Source organism: Somniosus microcephalus, chromosome 2, assembly GCF_052327205.1.
Source record: "Somniosus microcephalus isolate GS21.2 chromosome 2, FLI_Smic_1.0, whole genome shotgun sequence".
NCBI lineage: Eukaryota > Metazoa > Chordata > Chondrichthyes > Squaliformes > Somniosidae > Somniosus > Somniosus microcephalus.
In genome coordinates, this window is record NC_140988.1 from 155473249 (window position 1) to 155495888 (window position 22640).

The 22640-nt window shown below is 49.8% G+C and overlaps 1 protein-coding gene across 2 annotated transcripts in view; it reads right to left on the minus strand.

The window, feature by feature from the left end:
- nup54 (nucleoporin 54) overlaps positions 1-22640 on the minus strand; it is a 103249-nt gene that overhangs the window by 7427 nt on the left and 73182 nt on the right. For both annotated transcript variants that reach the window (XM_085964230.1, XM_085964220.1), the window contains one exon: positions 18073-18180. In XM_085964230.1, coding sequence (XP_085820356.1) covers positions 18073-18180 — 108 coding nt within the window. The remainder of the gene's footprint in view (positions 1-18072; positions 18181-22640) is intronic.

A 22640-nucleotide genomic window follows, 5' to 3' on the forward strand; every position in this document is an offset into this window, starting at 1 on the left:
TCCCCTTCCCCCCTTCACCCCCTTTCTCCCCCCTCCCCCACTCTCTCCTCTCTCCCCTTCCCCCCCTCCCCCTCCTCTCTCCCTTCCCCCCTCCTCCCCCCTCTCTCTTCCCCGCTCTCTCCCCTTCCCCTCTCTCTCCCCTTCCCCGCTCTCTCTCCCCTTCCCCCTCCCTCTCTCTCTCTCTCCCTTCCCCCTCCCCCTCTCTCCCCCCTTCCCCCTCCCCCTCTCTCATCCCCTTCCCCCCTCCCCTCTCTCCTTCCCCTCTCTCCCTTCCCCGCTCTCTCTCCCCCTTCCCCCCCCACTCCCCTTCCCCCCTCCCTCTCCCCCTCCCCCTCTCTCCCCCTCTTCCCCCTCCCCTCTCCCCTTCCCCCCCTCTCTCCCCCTTCTCTCTCCTCCCCTCCTCTCTCTCTCTCTCCCCTTCCCCCTCTCTCCCCTTCCCCCCCTCTCCCCTCCCTCTCCCCCTTCCCCCTCTCTCCTTCCCCCTCTCTCCCCTTCCCCTCTCTCTCCCCCTCCCCTCTCTCCCCTTCCCCTCTCTCCCCCCTCCCCCCTCTCTCTCCTCCCCTCTCTCTCCCCTTCCCCCCTCTCCCTCCCCCTTCCCCCTCCCTCCCCCCCCTCCCCCCTCCCTCCCCCCCTCCCCCTCTCCCCTTCCCCCTCCCCCTCTCCCTTCCCCCTCCCTCTCCCCTTCCCCCCTCTCCCCTTCCCCCTCTTTCCCCCTCTCTCTCCCTTCCCCCTCCCCTTCCCCCTCTCCCCCCTCCCTCTCCCCCCTCCCCTTCCCCCTCCCTCTCCCTCCCCCCTCCCTCTCCCCTTCCCCCTCCCTCCCCTTCCCCCTCCTCCTCCTCTCTCTCCCCTTCCCCTCTCTCCACCTCTCTCTCCCTTCCCCTCTCTCCACTTCCCCCTCCCCCTCTCTCTCCCCTTCCCCCTCCTCCTCTCTCTCCCTTCCCCCTCATCCACTTCCCCCTCCCCCTCTCTCCCCTTCCCCCCTCTCTCTCCCCTTCCCCCTCTCTCTCTCCTTCCCCCCTCTCTCTCCTTCCCCTCTCTCTCTCCCTTCCCCCCCTCTCTCTCTCTTCCCCCCCTCTCTCTCCTTCCCCCCTCTCTCTCCTTCCCCCCCTCTCTCTCCTTCCCCCCTCTCTCTCCTTCCCCCCCCTCTCTCTCCTTCCCCCCCTCTCTCTCCTTCCCCCCCCTCTCTCTCCTTCCCCCCCTCTCTCTCCTTCCCCCCCTCTCTCTCCTTCCCCCCCTCTCTCTCCTTCCCCCCTCTCTCTCCTTCCCCCCCTCTCTCTCCTTCCCCCCCTCTCTCTCCTTCCCCCCCTCTCTCTCTCTCTCCCTCCTTCCCCCTCTCTCTCTCTCTCCTTCCCATACAGACAGGCAAACTCATTTATATATATATATAAAATTATTTGTACTTTTTTCATAACAACATGCCCTCAAAAAACCCTCGGCACCACCGGGCACTCCAGCTAGTTAATATACAAAAGTAGACCCAGAACTGACCTCTGGGATTCCACACTTCAACCCGAGCAACATTGATTAATGTTAACCCTCTGTGTTCTTTCTGTCAATCCACTTTCTATCTGTGCTAGCACACTTCCTCGTACATCACATACCAGAATTTTTGTTACAAACCTGAGACTCTGCAAAATTAAATTCTGAACACAATCTGCTAAATAAATTACCACTGTATAAATATTCTCATAAAAAGAGAAATAAACAGTCATCTAAAATAAAATAGCAAAATACTGGAAATCTGAAATAACAACAGAAAATGCTGGAAACACTCAGGCAGCATCTGTGGAGAGAGAAACAGGGTTAACGTTTCAGGTCGATGACCCTTCGTCAGAAGACCATCTTAAATAAAAGGTGTCTGCAATTATTGGGTAAAACAAGATGGAGGTTCTATTACGATCGCAACTTTCACACATTCATTTGTGCCATGCTGTCGTGGTATGGAGTTATTAATGACCAGTGACAAAGATATGAATCATTTGTCAGAAATAAAAACAGAAAATGTTGGAAATATACAACATCTGCCGAGAAAAGATAGCTGGGTTCTGATGAAAAATTACACACCTGAACTGCCATAACCAGTTTTTTCTCTATAAAGTTGCTGACTGACATGCTGTGTATTTCCAGCATATCCCTTTTATTTTGCCGTTTCTCAGGGACTTGATCTGAATTCAATCCTCTGCTAACATTTACAGTCAGGCTTCATATGCCCTTCAAATTACTGATCTTGACTGGACTATCCAGTACAGCACTGCTCATGAGGTGAGGTGCTGGTCTGAAGAGAACTAACTTAATTACACAGCAAACTGAGGCCCCAGTCATCCATCCAGGCCCAAAGACAGTGCAGAGAAGAGAGCAGAGGGTGATTCTCTGTCTCAGGGAAGAGCTATGATGAACGACTTGATAGCCGAAGGCTCTCCAGGCTTGGAAAGTGACGCATAAAATAGAATAGTAGCATGGATAGAGGATTGGTTAACGGATAGTAAATACAGAGTAGGGATAAATGGGTCATTTTCCAGTTGGCAGGCTGTAACTAATGGGGTGCCGCAAGGATCAGTGCTTGGGCCTCAGCTATTTACAATCTATATCAATGACTTAATGAAGGGACCAAGTGCAATGTATCCAAGTTTGCTGACGACACAAAGCTAGGTGGGAAAGTAAACTGAGGAGGACACAAAGAGCCTGCAAAGGGATATAGACAGGTTAATTGAGTGGGCAATAATGTGGCAGATGGAGTATAATGTGGGGAAATGTGAGGCTATTCACTTTGGTAGGAAGAATAGAAAAATAGAAACTTTTTAAACGGTGAGAAACTATTAAATGTTGGTGTTCAGAGAGATTTGGGTGTCCTCGTGCAAGAAACAGAGTTAGCATGCAAGTGCAGCAAGCAATTAGGAAGACAAATGGCATGTTTCTTGCAAGGGGGTTGGCATAAAAGAGTAAGGAAGTCTTACTACAATTGTACTTGGTTTTGGTGAGACCACACCTGGAGTACTGTGCACAGTTTTTGTAGTGTATGTACCTTTAAGAAGAACTATGTTTTTGAAGCCCCTGTATACTGTAGTACCAGTAGTGACCACTCGGGTATATAAGCCTGTGTAGCGTCTTGTGTAGTTAGTTCACCTCCAGACTTTGTTCAGTAAACACTTGTTAAATCAACTCCTGCATTCCGTGTCTCCATTAACACACGGATCTAACAGTGGCGACGAGTTAGAAACGAACTTACCTGCAATTCAGCAGCACCTCAAGGAGATCGATTCCTCAGACGAAGGTCGAAGCCAGAAGCAAGAAAAAAAACAAACTGTGGTTTCACCAGCTAAACAGGCTGGTGGCAGGTAGTGCACTGATCCTTCCTGGGCTGCGGCGGGCTAGAGCTTGATCGGGTGGCTCTGCAACAGGGCCGGGCAGCGAGTCGGGAAGCAGAAGCAAAGAGAGAGGGTGGAGCACTCAGGGCGCGGCCGGTGCTGCAAAGCAGGTCGGCGTTCGGACCGAGCAGAGGGAGGGGAAAGTCCCAGAGGGTCCGCTCCACGACGGGAACGGTTCTCCAAGTAACGGAGAAACGATTGAAGCGATATATAAAAAAAAATAGAAATACCGCGAAAAGCTGCAGGTCGCAACGGGAACCGCGGAGAACAGCGTTGGCAGCAGCGGCAGCGGCGTGAAAGCGCGGGAGGCGCCATCTTAACTCGGCAGGGAAGAAAGAAAAGCGCGGGAGGCGCCATTTTGATCCATCGGGGACGGAAGAAAAGCGCGGGAAGCGCCATTTTAGATTTTCAAGATGCCGAAGACTGGCAATATTACTGCTTTCGATAGTGATATAGAAGATTGGACCACATATAGAGTCATAGAGTTATACAGCACGGATAGAGGCCCTTCGGCTCATCGTGTCCGCGCCGGCCATCAAGCCCTGTCTAATCTAATCCCATATTCCAGCATTTGGTCCGTAGCCTTGTATGCTGTGGCATTTCAAGTGCTCATCCAAATGCTTCTTAAATGTTGTGAGGGTTCCTGCCTCCACAACCCTTTCAGGCAGTGAGTTTCAAATTCCAACCACCCTCTGGTGAAAAAGTTCTTTCTCAAATCCCCTCTAAACCTCCCGCCCTTTACCTTGAATCTATGCCCCCTAGTTATTGACCCCTCTACTAAGGGAAAAAGCTCCTCAGCATCCATCCTATCTATGCCCCTCATAATTTTGTACACCTCAATCATGTCCCCCCTCAGCCTCCTCTGCTCCAAGGAAAACAAACCCAATCTGCCCAGTCTCTCTTCATAGCTGAAGCGCTCCAGCCCTGGTAACATCCTGGTGAACCTCCTCTGCACCCTCTCCAACGCGATCACATCCTTCCTGTAGTGTGGCGACCAGAACTGCACACAGTATTCCAGCTGTGGCCTAACCAGTGTTTTATACAGCTCCATCATAACCTCCTTGCTCTTATATTCAATGCCTCGGCTAATGAAGGCAAGTATCCCATATGCCTTTTTTACCACCTTATCCACCTGTTCCGCCGCCTTCAGGGATCTGTGTACTTGCACACCCAGATCCCTCTGACCCTCCGTCTTGCCTAGGGTCTTACCATTCATTGTGTATTCCCTTGCCTTGTTAGTCCCCCCAAAGTGCATCACCTCGCACTTTTCCGGGTTAAATTCCATTTGCCACTGTTCCGCCCATCTGACCAACCCATCTATATCGTCCTGCAGACTGAGGCTACCCTCCTCGCTATTTACCACCCTACCAATTTTTGTATCATCCGCGAACTTACTGATCATACCTTTTACATTCATATCCAAGTCATTAATGTAGACCACAAACAGCAAGGGACCCAGCACCGATCCCTGTGGTACCCCACTGGCCACAGGCTTCCAGTCACAAAAACAACCTTCGACCATCACCCTCTGCCTTCTGCCACTAAGCCAGTTTTGTATCCAATGTGCCAAGGCACCCTGGATTCCATGGGCTCTTACCTTCTTGACCAGTCTCCTGTGCGGGACTTTATCGAAGGCCTTACTGAAATCCATGTATACCACATCCACTGCGTTACCCTCATCCACACACCTAGTCACCCCCTCAAAAAATTCAATCAAATTAGTCAGACATGATCTTCCCTTGACAAAGCCATGTTGACTATCCCTGATTAATCCTTGCCTCTCCAAGTGGAGACAAATTTTGTCCCTCAGAATTTTTTCCAATAATTTTCCTACCACTGATGTTAGGCTCACTGGCCTGTAGTTCCCCGGTTTTTCCCTACTTCCCTTCTTGAATAATGGTACTACATTAGCGGTTCTCCAGTCCTCTGGCACATCCCCTGTGGCCAGAGAGGTCCTGAATATATGTGTTAGAGCCCCCGCAATCTCTTCCTTTGCCTCACACAGCAGCCTGGGATACATTTCATCCGGGCCTGGGGATTTATCCATTTTTAGGCCAGCTAAAACCGCCAATACCTCCTCCCTCTCGATGTTAATATGTTCGAGCATATCACAGTCCCCCCACCCGTCTACATCGTCCTTCTCCATAGTGAAAACAGATGCAAAAAATTCATTTAGAACCCCTCCTACATCTTCCGGCTCCACACACAGATTGCCACTTTTGTCCCTAATGGGCCCTATTTTTTCCCTAGTTATCCTCTTACCCTTAATATACTTATAAAACATCTTAGGATTTTCCTTTATTTTGCTCGCCAGTGTTATTTCATGGCCCCTCCTTGATCTCCTAATTTCTTTTTTAAGTATCCCCCTGCACTTTTTGTACTCCTCTAGGGCTTCCTCCGTCTTTAGCCTTTTGTATCTGCCAAAAGCCCTCCTTTTTTTCCTAATCCATTCCCGTATATCCCCTGACATCCAAGGTTCCCTGTGGTTTTTGGAACCACCCTTGACCTTTACGGGAACATGTTGCCATTGTATGATCTCAATCTCCCTTCTGAAAGCCTCCCATTGCTCCGATGCGGATTTTCCTACAAGTAGCTGATCCCAGTCCATTTTGGCCAGATCCTGCCTTATCCTATTAAAATCGGCCTTCCCCCAATTTAGAACCTTTATTTCCGGCCCATCCATGTCCTTTTCCATGACCACCTTAAATCTTACCATATTATGGTCACTGTCACCAAAGTGCTCACCTACTAGCACTTTTTCCACTTGGCCAGCCACATTCCCTAGAATTAGGTCCAGTACCACCCCCTCTCTTGTAGGACTTTCTACATGCTGGCTCAAAAAGCTCTCCTGGATGCACTTTAAGAATTCTACACCCTCTGAGCCTTTCACACTCTGACTATCCCAGTTAATATTGGGGAAGTTGAAATCCCCCATTATTATTACCCTATTATTTGCACATTTCTCTGAGATTTGCCTACATATCTGTTCCTCTATCTCCCCCTGACTGTTTGGAGGCCTATAGTACACTCCCAGCAAAGTGCTTGCCCCCTTTTTGTTTTTAAGCTCCACCCATATGGCCTCATTAGAGGAACCTGCTAATATATCATCCCTCCTTACTGCAGTAATTGACTCCTTAATTAATATTGCGACACCCCCTCCTCTTATACCTCCCCCTCTGTCTCGCCTGAAGATTCTGTACCCCGGAATATTGAGCTGCCAGTCTTGCTCCTCCCTCAACCATGTCTCCGTGATAGCAACAATATCATACTCCCATGTGTTTATCAACACCTTCAGTTCATCCACCTTATTTGCAAGACTCCTTGCATTAAAATAGATGCCATCCAGCCTTGCCCTTATGTGTTTGCCCTGTCTACCAAGCTGACTTGTTTTTTTCTCTATAATTGGCAGCACATCACCCCCTATTTCAGCTCCCCTCTGTATCCCATCCCCCTGCCAAGTTAGTTTAAACCCCCCCCAACAGTGCTAGCAAACCTCCCCGCAAGGATATTTGTCCCGCTCTGGTTCAGGTGCAACCCGTCCGACTTGTACAAGTCCCACCTTTCCCAGAAGCAGGCCCAGTGATCCAGGAAAGTAAAACCCTCCCCCCTACACCAACTCCTTAGCCACGCATTCATCTGCTCTATCCTCCCATTCCTATACTCACTAGCACGTGGCACTGGGAGTAATCCAGAGATTACAACCTTTGAGGTCCTGCTCTTTAATCTGTTACCTAGCTCCCTAAATTCTTGATGCAGGACCTCATCTCCCTTCCTTCCTATGTCGTTGGTCCCAATGTGGACCATGACCTCTGGCTGCTCCCCCTCCCCCTTAAGAATGCCCTGCAGCCGCTCAGTGACATCCCTGACCCTGGCCCCAGGGAGGCAACAAACTATCCTGGAGTCACGTTTGCGGCCACAGAAACGCCTATCTGTTCCCCTTACGATAGAATCCCCTACCACTATTGCTCTCCCACTCTTTTTCCTCCCTTCCTGAGCAGCAGAAGCCTCCCTGGTGCCAGGACGCTGGCGGCTGCTGCTGCCTTCCCCTGGTAAGTCATCCCCCTCAACAGTATCCAACTTGGTATACTTGTTTGAAAGGGGGATGTCCGCAGGGGTTCCCTGCACTACCTGCCTGCCTTTGTTGCTCCGCCTGATGGTCACCCCCTGTGCAGCCCTACCCTGAGGCGTGAACAGCTCGCTAAACGTGCTATCCACGAGCCTCTCAGCATCGCGCATGCTCCAAAATTCATCCACCCGCAGCTCGAGCGCCGTAATGCGGTCTACAAGTAGCTGCAGCTGGATGCATTTCCCGCACACATGGTCGTCAGGGACACTGGCCGCGTCCCTGACTTCCCACATGGAGCAAGAGGAGCAGAACACGGGTCTGAACTCTCCTGCCATGACTTACTCCTTTAATTAATTTAAAAATGTATTCAATACCCCAGTTACAGGTATACTCTAGGGCGCTTTATTTACCAACTGTCCCCACTACACCAGAGACCCTAGAAATTTAACACCACAGAAGTCAAGCTTGTATTGAAAAGAGAGAAATACTCACCAACCAATCACTTACCTGCTCCCTGGTGACGTCACACTCTGATTACTTTTTACCTCTCTCCCCGCTGCTGAGTTGGTGTGCCTCGCTGCTCTCCGGTTTTTATACCGGGCTCCGACTCACTGCTCCCGCTGGTCCCGACTGGTCTCGGGCCTCGCTGCTCTCCGGTTTTTATACCGGGCTCCGACTCACTGCTCCCGTGGAAAGAGTGGAGGTATATTGCAAGGCGAATGAAGTAGCGGATGATAAAAAGGCATCTGTACTTCTAAATCTGATGGGCGCAAGGACATACGGGCTGTTACGAAACTTGTTCACTCCAGCCAAACCGATGGACAAGAATTTTAAGGAGATTGTTGATACCTTACAGGAGCACTTAAACCCAACACCGCTGCCGATAGCGGAACGATTCAAATTCTTCAGGAGGAATCAGCACAAGAATGAAAGTAACGCTGATTACCTCACCGAATTACGAAAGCGGTCAAAGCACTGCCAATTCGGGGCAGGACTGGCAGATTCTCTACGAGACAAATTCGTCTGCGGTCTCCTAAGCGAAGGAATACAGACAAGACTACTTTCTGAGAAAGATTTGACACTGGACAAGGCTTTCAGTGTGGCTGTATCATACGAAGCAGCAGCAAGAGGAGCTGCAGAGATACAGCAAAAGCCACAGGACTTCGGCACCCATGAAATGACACGGGGTTTCGAGAGATGTTATCGCTGCGGCAGATCCACCCATGACCAGAAGGACTGCTGGTTCAATGACAAAGCATGCAGGCAATGCGGAAAGATGGGACACATTGCACGTGTATGCAGATCTGGAAAGAAATCCGCTGACAGTAAAAAGGTCAATAAGGAAAAGTACAGAAAGGTACAAATGATGACGGACAGTAGCTCCGAAGACCAGAAGAGCGATAGCGACTCCGGAAACAAGAGACTAAGCCGTCTCAAATTACATAATGTAATTGCCAAAGAAGATTACCAGACCATTTGGGTTACCCTCACGATAGCGGGGTCCCCAGTCAAAATGGAGCTAGATACAGGATCAGCTCTGACCGTCATGAGTCGATGGGATTACGAGTGGCTATTTCCGCATATACCTTTGAAAGACTCATCCATTATCTTGAAGACATATATGGGGCAGAAAGTATACCCCAGAGGGAAAATAAGGGTGCCTGTTGTATACAACGGCAAGGAAATACAGAAGTTGTATTTATACGTTCTGCAAGAAGGTGGTCCACCGTTGTTGGGACGTGAATGGATCAGAAAGATACGTTTAGACTGGCATTCCATTCAGGCACTGACGGTGACCAGTAAGGAAAAAAACGATGACGTCATACCTGGACGATTAAAAGAAATCTTGGCTAACGCCAAAGAAGTGTTTCAACAGGAACTAGGAACCCTGAAAGGCGCCACCGCCTCAATAAAAGTGGAAGATGCGGCAATTCCCAAGTTTTTTAAGGCAAGGCCGGTGCCATACGCAATTCGTCCAGCCGTCGAGGCAGAGCTGGAGAATTTGGAAAAAGCAGGCGTGTTATCCAAGGTAGATTGGAGCGAGTGGGCAACACCCATCGTCCCGGTCATGAAGAAAACATTGAATAATGATAAATCTGAAGAACAGAGAAAAGTTCGCATCTGTGGGGACTTCAAGGTGACTGTAAACCCGGTTCTTCACACGGTACAGTAGGATAGAGGATATTTTCGCCTCACTATCCGGAGGGAAACGTTTCACCAAAATTGACTTAGCACAGGCATATCTACAGATGGAGGTTGAGGAGGCCTCTAAAAAGTATCTCACGATAAATACACACAAAGGCCTGTACCAGTACAATCGACTGGTTTTCGGAGTGGCATCAGTTCCGGCTATCTGGCAAAGAGCTATGGAGCAAGTCCTGCAAGGGATTCCGGGGACTCAATGCTACCTAGACGACATCCTTGTAACAGGAGAAAACGACAACGAGCACCTTGCCAACTTGGAGCAGGTGCTCATGAGGCTGAGAGAACGGGGCCTACGAGCAAATCGCCCCAAGTGCGAATTTTTCCAGAAACAAATTGATGCGCTATTAATTACTCAAAAGACTGAGGTTAAGCGAGTAACTAACAGGCTTTTATTAACAAGAGAATGAAGGTGTGCCTCGAGTGGTCGACCAGTCCAGAATACAGAGGGACTGTGGAGCAGTCACCTTTATACCTGGACTCGTGGGAAGAGTCAGCTGAGGCATGTACACAGTGGAATACAAACACCCACACAGGCAGGTATAACAGTGGTTTACCACATTCACCCCTTGTTTAAAAATGAGTCCGGCGGGATGAAGTGTGTTAAAAATTTGTGTATTGGAGTCTCTCCGGAGGTCTTGTCTGCCACTGTGATCGACGTGGCGACGGCAGGGGTAGTGAAGCTTCGGGCGTCGAGTCCCGCGTAGGCTGGGGCACTGGTGTATAGTCCTCGTGGGTGTCGAGCGGGTCGCGGGGCCCAGGCGTGCCGTCTGCTGGGGTTGGATATTGGATCTGGGGGGGGGGGGGGTGGTGGTAGTGGGTTACTGGGGCCCCCGAGGGTGCGAGGTCTCGTATGGAGACTGTGTCCTCCCGCCCGTCCGGGTATGCAATGTAAGCATACTGGGGGTTGGTGTGGAGGAGGTCGACCCTCTCGACCAGGGGGTCCATTTTATGGGTCCTCACATGTCTTCTCAGTAGGACCGGCCCTGGGGACGTCAGCCATGGCAGTAGCGATGTCCCCGATGTGGACTTCCTTGGGAAGACAAACATTTTCTCATGAGGGGTGGCGTTAGTGGCAGTGCAGAGCAGTGACCGAATAGAGTGGAGCGCATCGGGGAGCACATCCTGCCAGCGGGAGGTCGGAAGGCCCCTAGACTTTAAGGCTAGCAGGGCGGCCTTCCAAACTGTCGCATTCTCTCTTTCCACCTGTCCGTTCCCCCGGGGGTTGTAACTGGTGGTCCTGCTTGTGGCAATACCCCTAGCGAGCAGGTACTGGCGGAGTTTGTCGCTCATAAACGATGAGCCCCGGTCGCTATGGATATAGCTGGGGAAACCGAACAGGGTGAAGAGGTCGTTCAGACATTTAATGACCGTGGCACTGGTCATGTCCAGGCAGGGGATGGCGAACGGGAAACGGGAGTACTCATGAATAATGTTGAGGAAGTACACATTGCGGTCGGAGGAGGGGAGAGGCCCTTTAAAATCAACGCTCAGGCGCTCGAAGGGGCGAGTGGCTTTTATCAGGTGGGCCCTGTCTGGTCTATAAAAGTGCGGTTTGCACTCAGCGCAGACTTGGCAGTTCCTGGTCATGGTCCTGACCTCCTCAATGGAGTAAGGCAGGTTGCGGGCCTTGATGAAGTGGAAGAACCTAGTGACCCCCGGGTGGCAGAGGTCATTGTGGAGGGACCGCAGTCTATCGATCTGCGCGCTGGCGCAGGTGCCACGCGATAGAGCATCCGGGGGTTCATTGAGCTTCCCGGGCCGGTACAAGATCTCGTAATTGTAGGTGGAAAGTTCGATTCTCCACCTCAAGATCTTGTCGTTTTTGATTTTGCCCCTCTGCTTGTTGTTAAACATAAAAGCAACTGAACGCTGGTCAGTGAGCAGGGTAAATCGTTTTCCGGCCAGGTAGTGCCTCCAATGACGCACAGCCTCCACAATAGCCTGGGCCTCCTTCTCAACAGCAGAGTGTCTGGTCTCCGGGCCCTGGAGGGTTCGTGAAAAGGCCACGGGTCTCCCCGCCTGATTAAGGGTAGCGGCCAGGGCAAAGTCGGACGCGTCGCTTTCCACCTGGAAGGGGATGGATTCGTCCACTGCGTGCATGGTGGCTTTGGCAATGTCTTCCTTGATACGGTGGAAGGCTAAGCGGGCCGCTACCGTCAAGGGAAAAGAGGTGGACTTGATCAGCGGACGGGCCTTGTCCGCATAGTAGGGGACCCACTGGGCGTAATAGGAGAAAAACCCTAGGCACCTCTTCAGGGCCTTGAGGCAGTGGGAGTTCCATAAGGAGACGCATCCGGTCGGGGTCGGGACCGATGACTCCGTGTTCCACAACACAGCCAAGGATGGTGAGGCGGGTTGTGCGGAATATGCACTTCTTGTTATACGTCAGGTTCAGGAGTTGGGCGGTGCAGAGGAATTTTTCGGGTTTGCGTCATGGTCCTGCAAGTCATGGCCGCAGATGGTCACATTGTCCAGATATGGGAAAGTGGCCTGCAACGCATTTTGATCGACCATCCGGTCCATCTCCCTTTGGAAGACGGAGACCCCGTTGGTGACGCCAAAGGGAACCCTAAGGAAGTGATAGAGGCGGCCGTTTGCCTCAAAGGCAGTATACTGGCGGTCCTCAGGGCGGATAGGGAGCTGGTGGTACGCTGATTTCAGGTCAATGGTCGAGAAGACGCGGTACTGCGCGATCTGGTTGACCATATCAGCTATGCGGGGGAGTGGGTAAGCGTCCAGCAGGGTGTAGCGATTTATTGTCTGGCTGTAGTCGATGACCAGGCGCTGCTTCTCGCCGGTCTTAACGACCACAACCTGGGCTCGCCAGGGGCTGGTGCTGCCCTCAATAATCCCCTCCTTCAGGAGCCGCTCCACTTCGGTTTTAATGAAAACCCTGTCCCCGGCACTGTATCGCCTGCTCTTTGTGGCGATGGGCTTGCAGTCGGGGGTGAGGTTAGCAAACAGTGGGCGGGGGGGGGGGGGGTGACTCTGAGTGTGGAGAGGTTGCACCTGGTGCGCGGCGGGCAGTTTGGAAGCTGCTGGCTGCGGACTGTGAGTGGGGGGAGGGGTCCACCGTACGCCATCGTAACACTTTTAAGGTGGCACTGAAAATCTAACCCCAGTAGAACGGCAGCGCAGAGGTGGAGCAGGACCAGAAGTTTAAAATTATCGTACACAGTCCCGTCTACTAAGAGTGTCACCACGCAGTAGCCGCCAATGTCCGCCGACTGGGACTCGGAGGCCATAGAAATCCGCTGGTGCGCAGGCAGGACTGGGAGAGAGCAACGCCGCACCGTGTCGGGGTGGATGAAGCTCTCCGTGCTCCCAGAGTCAAAAAGGCAGGTTGTTTCGTGACCATTTACCTTAATGTCCATTGTGGACCGGGCCAGTTGGTGCGGTCTCGCTTGGTCCAGCGTAACGGAGGCCAGTGTAGGGGTCAGTGTGTCGCTGCGGGTATCAGATGAGGCGGTGTTGGGGGCCTGCTGCGTCCCGGCTGGCGTCCAAGATGGCGGCGTCCAAGATGGCGGCGTCCATGATCCCCATGTGGCTGGAGGCGTCCAAAATGGCTGCTGTTCCGGTGGTTCGCACATTGCCGGGGAGGCCCAAGATGGCGGCCCGCACGGCCCACACGCGGCGCTGCTGGGGTTCGGGGTGGCTTTGGCCCTGCAGACACTGGCGTAGTGTCCCTTCTTCCCGCAGCCCGAGCAGATCGCATTTTTCGCCGGGCAGCGCGCTCTGGGGTGTTTGGCCTGGCCACAGAAGTAGCATTTCTGGCCTTGGGACACTGCTGCGGTAGTTGGGCCGTTGCTGGGATGTGGCTGGGGTGGCACGGCGCTATGAGACGGTCCTACCGTGTCCCAGGCTGTCGTTCCCCGCGGCGTCCACGGTGCAGAGGAGTAGGCATCCATGCCCCGGTAGGCTGCGTCCAATGATAGTGCGAGTTCAGAGGCCTTGTTGAGGTCGAGGTCACTCTGCTCCAACAGTCGCTGTCGGGTGTAATTGGACCTGTGGCCCGCTACAAAAGCATCCCGGATAAGTTCCTCTGTGTACACGACGGCCTTTACATCCTTACAACCACAGGCGCGGCCAAGCACAGACAGTGCCTGAAGGTATTCCTCGGTCGATTCCCCAGGTTGTTGTTTACGACTCCCCAGGAGGTGCCTGGCGTACACCTCGTTCACTGGGCGCGTGTACTGGTCCTTGAGGAGCTCGAGAGCAGCCGTGTACGAGGTCGCGTCCTGGATGACCGAGTACGCTCGGTGGTTCACTTTGGAGGTCAGGACATCCAGTTTGTCCTCATCCGATTTGACCGTTGCAGCGGAGGCGATCAGGAATCTTTCAAAGCCCCTAAGCCAGTGAGCAAACTTGGTGGATGCGTCCGCCTCCCGATGGTCTAAGTCCAGGCATGCTGGTGTGAGGATCTTCTCCATTATAAAAAAATCTTGTTAATAAAATTGATGCGCTATTAATTACTCAAAAGACTGAGGTTAAGCGAGTAACTAACAGGCTTTTATTAACAAGAGAATGAAGGTGTGCCTCGAGTGGTCGACCAGTCCAGAATACAGAGGGACTGTGGAGCAGTCACCTTTATATCTGGACTCGTGGGAGGAGTCAGCCGAGGCATGTACAGACATGTACACAGTGGAATACAAACACCCACACAGGCAGGTATAACAGTGGTTTACCACACAAATATCATATTGTGGCCATGTCATTAACGAAGAAGGGTTGCATAAGTCACCTGAAAAAACTGAAGCAGTCGTAAAGGCCCCAGCGCCTGAAAATGTCTCACAATTAAGGTCGTTCCTGGGATTAGTAAATTACTATCATAAATTTTTACCAAACTTGTCGACGGTTCTGCACCCTCTTAACGCACTGCTACAAACGGGAGTAGTTTGGAAATGGAGCGAAGACTGTAAACGTGCCTTCCATAAATGCAAAGGCTTGATCACGTCCAGGGAAGTGTTGGCTCATTACAACCCATCACTGCCAATCAGACTGGCGTGCGATGCATCCCCTTACGGCGTGGGAGCGGTATTATCGCATAGATTCCCTGATGGCTCGGAGCGGCCGATAGTTTTTGCGTCACGCTCATTGAATTCAGCTGAGCGTAACTATGCCCAGATCGACAGGGAGGCACTCAGCCTGGTGTGGGGGGTGAAGAAATTCAACCATTACCGACACGGACAAAAATTTACCTTGTTGACTGACCATCAACCCCTCGTCTCCATATTCACCCCTAAAAAGGGCGTTCCCATTATGACAGCGCAAAGGCTACAGAGGTGGTCCCTTTTCCTAGGGGCACACCAATATGACATAGAATACAAAGGAACAAAACAGCATGGGAATGCTGACAGGTTATCGCGCCTACCGTTGCCAACGGTGGACGAGGTGCCTACAGTGGACCCAGTGGAGATGTTCCACTCGACCATAGTGGAATGTCTACCGGTGACAAATTCTACCATTGAAAAGGAAACGCAAAATGACCCGACTCTCTCACGAGTCTACGATTTAACGGTGAAGGGATGGCCAGCACATGGCGAACCACTGTTGCCAGCATTCTCGCAAAGAAGAGAACAGCTGTCAGTGTGCCGAGGAACATTGATGTGTGGATCCAGAGTGGTGATTCCACCCAAACTCAAGGATAGAGTGTTAAAGGAGCTTCACGAGGGGCATCTGGGTGGAGTGAAAATGAAGAACCTAGCCAGAGCGTTTGTGGTGGTGGCCAGGTATCGATGGAGACATCGAAGAAATGACCAAGAGCTGTCTAGGATGCCAGAAGGTCCAAAACGCCCCACCACAAGCCCCTCTACATCCATGGGAGTGGCCCTCATCTCCATGGCAAAGGGTACATATCGACTTTGCTGGTCCATTTATGGACTCAATGTTCTTAATCGCGGTTGATGCACACTCCAAGTGGCCGGAGGTAATAAAGATGTCCTCCACCACCACGGAAAAAACCATCACAGTATTAAGGACCATATTCGCCAGGAATGGGTTGCCTGAACAGATCTGTTCTGATAATGGACCGTAATTTGTATCCGAAGAATTCAGGAAGTTCTTACAAAACAATGGGGTTAAGCATTACACGTCCGCCCCATACCATCCCGCCACCAATGGATTGGCTGAAAGGTTTGTCCAGACCTTCAAGGCGGCCATAAAGGCCATGGGTAATGAAGACATAAATCTACAACATAAGGTAGATAACTTCTTGTTTGCGTACAGGAATGCAACACATGTGGTTACAAACCAAACCCCCGCCATGATGTTTTTCAATAGAAACCTAAGATGCCGGCTGGATTTGGTCAAGCCAAACATCAGAAGGGACGTAGAGAACCGGCAATTTCAAAGCATGAATGAAAGGCCAACTAAAACCTTCCAGATAGGTCAACCAGTTTTGGCCCGGGACTACCGTACCGAGAAATGGCAGCCTGGAACTATTTGCACACGACTAGGACCGCTGATGTATACCGTGGACATTGGAGAAAGCATAATAAGGCACCATGCTGACCAGATCATAGAGTCATCCGAAAAAGGACAACCTACACCACAACTCTATACGCCTAGTGATGAAGCAGAGATACCCATAGTATCTACCTCCGATCCGGTGATACTGGAACCAGATGAACCCGACACTGGCGTTGAAGCCGAATCGACCTTGCCAAAAGAACCTATTACACCACCGAGGCGTTATCTGGACTGAGTCAGGAAGCCTCCAGAGAGACTGAATTTGTAATTGATTAACTTCAGCAAATGTGTATATTATTGTTCTTGTAAAAATGTTATTTAATGATTACTTAAAATGTTATGTACTATTTATCTAAAAGGGGAGGAATTGTAGTGTATGTACCTTTAAGAAGAACTATGTTTTTGAAGCCCCTGTATACTGTAGTACCAGTAGTGACCACTCGGGTAGATAAGCCTGTGTAGCGTCTTGTGTAGTTAGTTCACCTCCAGACTTTGTTCAGTAAACACTTGTTAAATCAACTCCTGCATTCCGTGTCTCCATTAACACACGGATCTAACAGTTTTGGTCTCCTTATCTGAAGGAGGACATACCTGCCTTAGAGGTGGTGCAACAAAGGTTCACTAGATTGATTCCTGGGATGAGAAGGTTGTCCTATGAGGAGAGATTGAGCCTATACTCTCTGGAGTTTAGAAGAATGAAAGGTGATCCCATTGAAACTTAAGATTCTGAGGGGGCTTGACAGGGTAGATGCTGAGAGGTTGTTTCCCCTGGCTGGAGAGTCTAGAACTAGGGGGCATAGTCTCAGGATAAGGGATTGGCCATTTAAGACTGAGATGAGAAGGAATTTCTTCACTCAAGAGGGTTGTGAATCTTTGGAATTCTCTACCCCAGAGGGCTGTCAATGCTGAGTCGTTGAGCATATTCGAGGCTGAGATCGATAGATTTTTGGACTCTAGGAGAATCAAGGGAGATGGAGATCGGGCGGGAATGGAGGTCGTTGAATGGCGGAGCAGGCTCAAAGGGCCATATGGCCTACTCCTATTTCTTATGTTCTTATGGCTTAATCCAGTTATAAGATACTTAACGGCACAGGCAAAGTGAACCTGAAACAATACTTTCCCATAAGACAAGGCAGCAAGACAAGATGGCACAGTTGAAGGACTGTGAAGGGCAAATTTAGGACAGATGTGAGCAAGTATTTCTTTATGAAGTTTGTGATCAACAGCAGAACAGGTTGCCAGAAAGATTAGTTTTGGCCAGGACACTGGACTAATTAAAAAAAAACTAGATGTTGTGATGGGAAGACAGTAGTGTTAAGCAACCTGGAAAGGCAAGATCAAATGAGTTGAAAGGCACTCGTCATCCAAACCAATCGTGGAAACCAAACTATGAACATTCTGCAGAGGATCTGTAGAGGCCAGACTGCCCAGTCACTCAGGCCAGGAAAGGTTTGAGAGGAGGGAACGATGAAAGCATAAGATTAAGCACACAGGGAAGAGGAGGGAACTTGGTAATGTAGTGGCTTAGACACTGCCCTTTCACCTTAGGCACTGGGGTTCAAGTCCAGCAAGACTTACAAGATGAAAATCGATGCTGCTGGCTTCATGGGTCATGCACAAAACTGGTTTGGGCAGTCTTCACTCTAGTTCTTAATGGTTATTCATCCATTGCACAAAACTTCTCCTTATTCAGCACCAACTGCAATTTTACTCAGAGCAGCGATGATGGCTGGTGCGGGAAATGGGGGAAAAAGAACAATTTACATTGGGAATGCTCATCAGAAGTGGGAGACGAGGCATTTGGGCTGGGGTACAGCAGAGGAGTTTTATTCAACGCCTGATTTGGGAAAACTCCACACTGACACTAAAGATCTGAATTCGCATGCCAAAAAAATCCACAAAAATTTATACTTTTAAAATGTTTTAAATTTGCACACACAGAAATGGGATCTAAATACATTAAATTACCTGCAAGACTTTGTGTGCTTGGTCCATCAGTTTTCTCTTGTATTGGGCTATTTTTGCTACAGTTGTGGCCTGGTTCTTCTGCAGTTCATTTACATCCTCAGATATAATCTGTGTTGGGGGGAGGGGGGGGGGGGGTGAAAGAGAGAAACACACCAGGTGACTGCTTTTTTGCATTTTACAAATATGCTAATGGAAACAATGTCACAGCTATGAAACTCAATCTTTACAATTGCTGTATCCGAGTGATTGTGTGAACAGAAATCAATATCTTGCAGGACAGGCCTGTAAATTCAATTCAATTCAATTTTATTTGTCATATATGCAGCAAACGTGTGTACTGCACAATGAAATGTTGATTTTTGAGAGTCCTCCCAACATTGGAATAAATATAGCATAGCAATGATAAAAATACTAATAGAAATACAGTAATAATAAATAAACAACAGTAATAAATAATAATAAATTATTCGTTCATGAGTCTTATGGCCTGGGGGTAGAAGCTGTTTCGAAACCTGCTGGTACGAGACCGTATGCTTCGGTATCTCTTACCGGACGGGAGCAGGGCGAAGAGGTTGTGGCTGGGGTGGCTCGCGTCTTTGATGATTCTCAGGGCCTTCCCCCGGCACCTCTCGGGGTAGATATCCTGCACAGCAGGTAGTTTAATTCCTATAGTATGTTGTGCAGCTTTCACCGCCATCTGTAGAGCCTTCCGGTCTATGGCGGTGCAGTTGCCATACCAGGTAGTGATGCAGCCGGACAGGATACTCTCGATGGTGCACCGGTAGAAGTTGGTGAGAATCTGGGGGGCCATTCCAAATTTCTTCAGTCTCCCGAGGAAGAACAGGCGTTGGCATGCCTTCTTGATTACAACGTCGATGTGATGGGACCACGTTAAGTCCTCCATAATGACTACACCCAGGAATTTGAAGCTGCTAACCCTCTCCACCTCAGCCCCTTCGATGTAGATTGGGGTGTGTCCCTCCCCCTGCCGCTTCCTGTAGTCCACGATCATCTCCTTTGTTTTGCTGATGTTGAGGGAGAGGTTGTTGTACTTGCACCATTCTGCTAGGGCTCTTACCTCCTCCCTGTAGCCTGACTCGTCGCCATCTGTGATCAGGCCTACAACGGTAGTGTCATCAGCAAACTTGATGCTGGAGTTGGAGTTGTGCATGGCCACGCAATCGTGAGTAAACAGGGAGTACAGAAGGGGGCTGAGCACACAACCCTGGGGAGCTCCAGTGTTCAGGATCAGTGTGGAGGAGGTATTACTGCCTATTTTCACCACCTGGGGTCTGCCCGTCAGGAAGTCCAGGATCCAGTTGCATAGGGAGGTGTTAAGTCCTAGCTCACTTAGCTTATTGACAAGCTTGGAGGGGATAATGGTATTGAATGCTGAACTATAATCAATGAACAACATTCTCACATAGGTGTTCCTCTTATCCAGGTGTGATAAGGCCGTGTGCAGTACAATGGCGATGGCATCATCCCTAGATCTGTTTGGGCGGTAGGCAAATTGGAGTGGGTCCAGTGTGTCAGGTAGTAAGGAATTGATGTAGGTTTTGACCAGCCTCTCAAAGCACTTCATGATGACAGAAGTGAGTGCTATGGGGCAGTAGTCGTTTAAACAGGTTACTTTTGTTTTTTTGGGGACTGGAATAACCGACGTCATCTTGAAGCGGGTGGGGACTACAGACTGGTACAGTGAACGGTTGAATATATCCGTAAACACGGCTGCCAGCTGGTCAGCGCATGCTCTAAGGACACGCCCAGGGATTCCATCTGGACCGGGTGCTTTGTGGGTGTTCACTCTCTTAAAAGTCTTGCTCACGTCAACCACGGAGATTGAGAAGATCCAGTCGTCCTGAGCCGCGGGCGCCTTTGTAACAGGCCAGTTGTTGTTGGCCTCAAACCGGGCGTAAAAAGTGTTGAGCTCGTCCGGGAGAGAGGCATTACTGGGCATGACACAGCTGGGTTTCCCTTTGTAGTCCGTAATAGATTGTAGTCCACTCCACATCCTTCGCGCATCTGAGCTATGATAGTGTGACTCCACTTTGTCCGTGTATTGTCTTTTTGCATTTTTGATGGTTTTTCTGAGGTCGTACCTTGATTTCTTGTACTCATCCATGTCCCCAGAGTTGAATGCGATGGACCGTGCTTTTAGCATAGCACGGATATCACCATTTACCCGTGGTTTCTGGTTGGGAAATGTTCGTACAACAATCCTCGGAACAACGTCGTCTATGCACTGGTTTATGAAAGTAATGACTGAATCTGTATATGTGTTGATGTTATTGTCCGAGGCATTCTGGAACATATCCCAGTCAGTGGAATCAAAACAATCTTGTAACATAGCGTCTGATTGATCCGACCAGCGTTGTAGAGATCTCATCACAGGCTTTTCCCGTTTCAGTTTTTGCCTATAGGTGGGTAGCAGCAGGGTGGAGTCGTGATCTGATTTGCCGAAGGGAGGGCGGGGGAGGGCCTTGTATCCATCCCGGAACGGAGTGTAAATGTGATCTAGTGTGTTCTTGGCTCGCGTTGGGCAGGTGATATGCTGATCAAATCAAATCAACTTTTGTTGTCATTGTTAGTGCACAAGTGCAGTACAACGAAATGTAGGCTTGCGGCTCCCGAGAGTGTACAATTTGGATTAGGACACTTAAACATTTTAACATACATTTGTACATATATATTAGCATAAATATGACCATAATAAAGTGCATCGGCAGATGTGCAGGCTTTAGTGTTTATTTGTGGAGTTCAGTAGGATGACAGCCCTGGGAAAGAAGCTGTTCCTAAATCTGGTCGTATGGGTGCGAATGCATCTGTAGCGTCTTCCAGGTGGTAGGAGGGCGAACAGACTGTGGCTGGGGTGGGTAGGGTCTTTGATGATGGTCCGTGCCCTCCGTAGGCAGCGTTTCTGATATATATGTTCTATATTAAGTACTTAGGCAGTACTTTCTTCAGATTGACTTTGTTGAAATCGCCAGCCACGATGAATGCAGCCTCTGGATGGGAAGTTTCAAGCCTGCTAAATGGTCCCATACAGCTCATTTAGTGCCCTATTTGCGTTGGCCTGTGGTGGAATATACACCGCTGTAATGATCACGGATGAGAACTCTCTCGGGAGGTAGAAGGGTCGGCATTTGATCATCAGGTGTTCAAGGTCGGGTGAACAAGATGTAAGTAGTTCCACGTCGGAACACCAGGAGTTGTTGATCATGAAACATACTCCACCCCCTTTATTCTTCCCCAAGTCCTTTGTTCGGTCTAGCCGGTGAATGTTAAATCCCTCTGGTTGAATGGCCGAAGCCGGTATCGATGGATCAAGCCAAGTCTCAGTGAAAATCAAGACGTTGCAGTTCTTAATGTCTCGCTGGAAGGTGAGCCTCCCCCCTGAGTTCGTCCAGCTTATTGTCAAATTCTAATCTATCCACTGCTCCAACTGTCTAATAAGTGAAAGATGTACGTGGTTCCAGTTTTGTTTTATCACGTATATCTGCTTGTATAAGAGTTTTGAAAGTGTCGGTCATATCTTGCATAATACAATAAATCACAATAGAGCAATCAAAAAATAAGTACAGAAATAGGGAAAAGGAGACCCTGTTATTTCCTGCCCCTTTCTCTCCAAAGAAAGGAGCCAAACAGCTCCAACAATTAGAATCTAATTGACCTTGGGGCCTATTTCGACCACTTCCTACAGGGAGTACCAGAGCAAAGATCTTAAAGGACAGGCCAGGTTAGCAACTAAATATTACAAATGTGCTCCAGACACCACACTACTTATGAGCAACACCGTAGGACGTCAGTAAGTATAAAATAAAATCAGTGCCCGTCACCAGCAAGGCTTTCACTGGAATAAAATATTACAGATGAGGGTTATGCTTTTCTAATCTCATCAGGATATGTGCTTCCTGCAGCCACAAGTAATTATGCCAAGTGACTTGCTCCCAGGACTTAGCCGTTGCTGCTTGAGCCAATGTTGGGAGCTGTGAAGTAGCAGCTCAGCGTCAACTTTGCTGATGATGTTGCCTCCCCCTCTCCCGGTAAGGAGACAGCAAGACTCTGCTTGGCATGTCCGCATAACACAGCGGAGAACAGGGAGCGAATCTGCATCCTACCACTGCATGGTGCACAATAATGGCGCTGGACACAGCATCCAGGAGTTCTCCATTAACATATCACACAAAAATTAAAATGGGTATTATTTCCTCTTGGTCTAAAGTGCTTCCCTGCTTAACTGCATAACCTTCTCCCCATCCCTCAATCTTACTTTTGGCTTTGTTCCCTCTGGCCCAAGCTACACAGAAGAGTTACAAGTTTTTCAACAAAACTTTTACTTTTTTTGGTGGATATAAAATCAGGTTTTCATTCTAGCCTCCATGAAACCACAAATCATCTGTGCCTTAGAAGGTAGGCAAGCAGCCTGCTCTCAAACCCGTGTCACATTGAACTGGCTATGAAGAACACAACAGTGACCAGAGCTCAACCCTCTGATTGACTTTCACTTGCTGGCAGGCAACTGAAATCAGCAACTCAATACACAGCAGATTTAAACAGCATTCTCA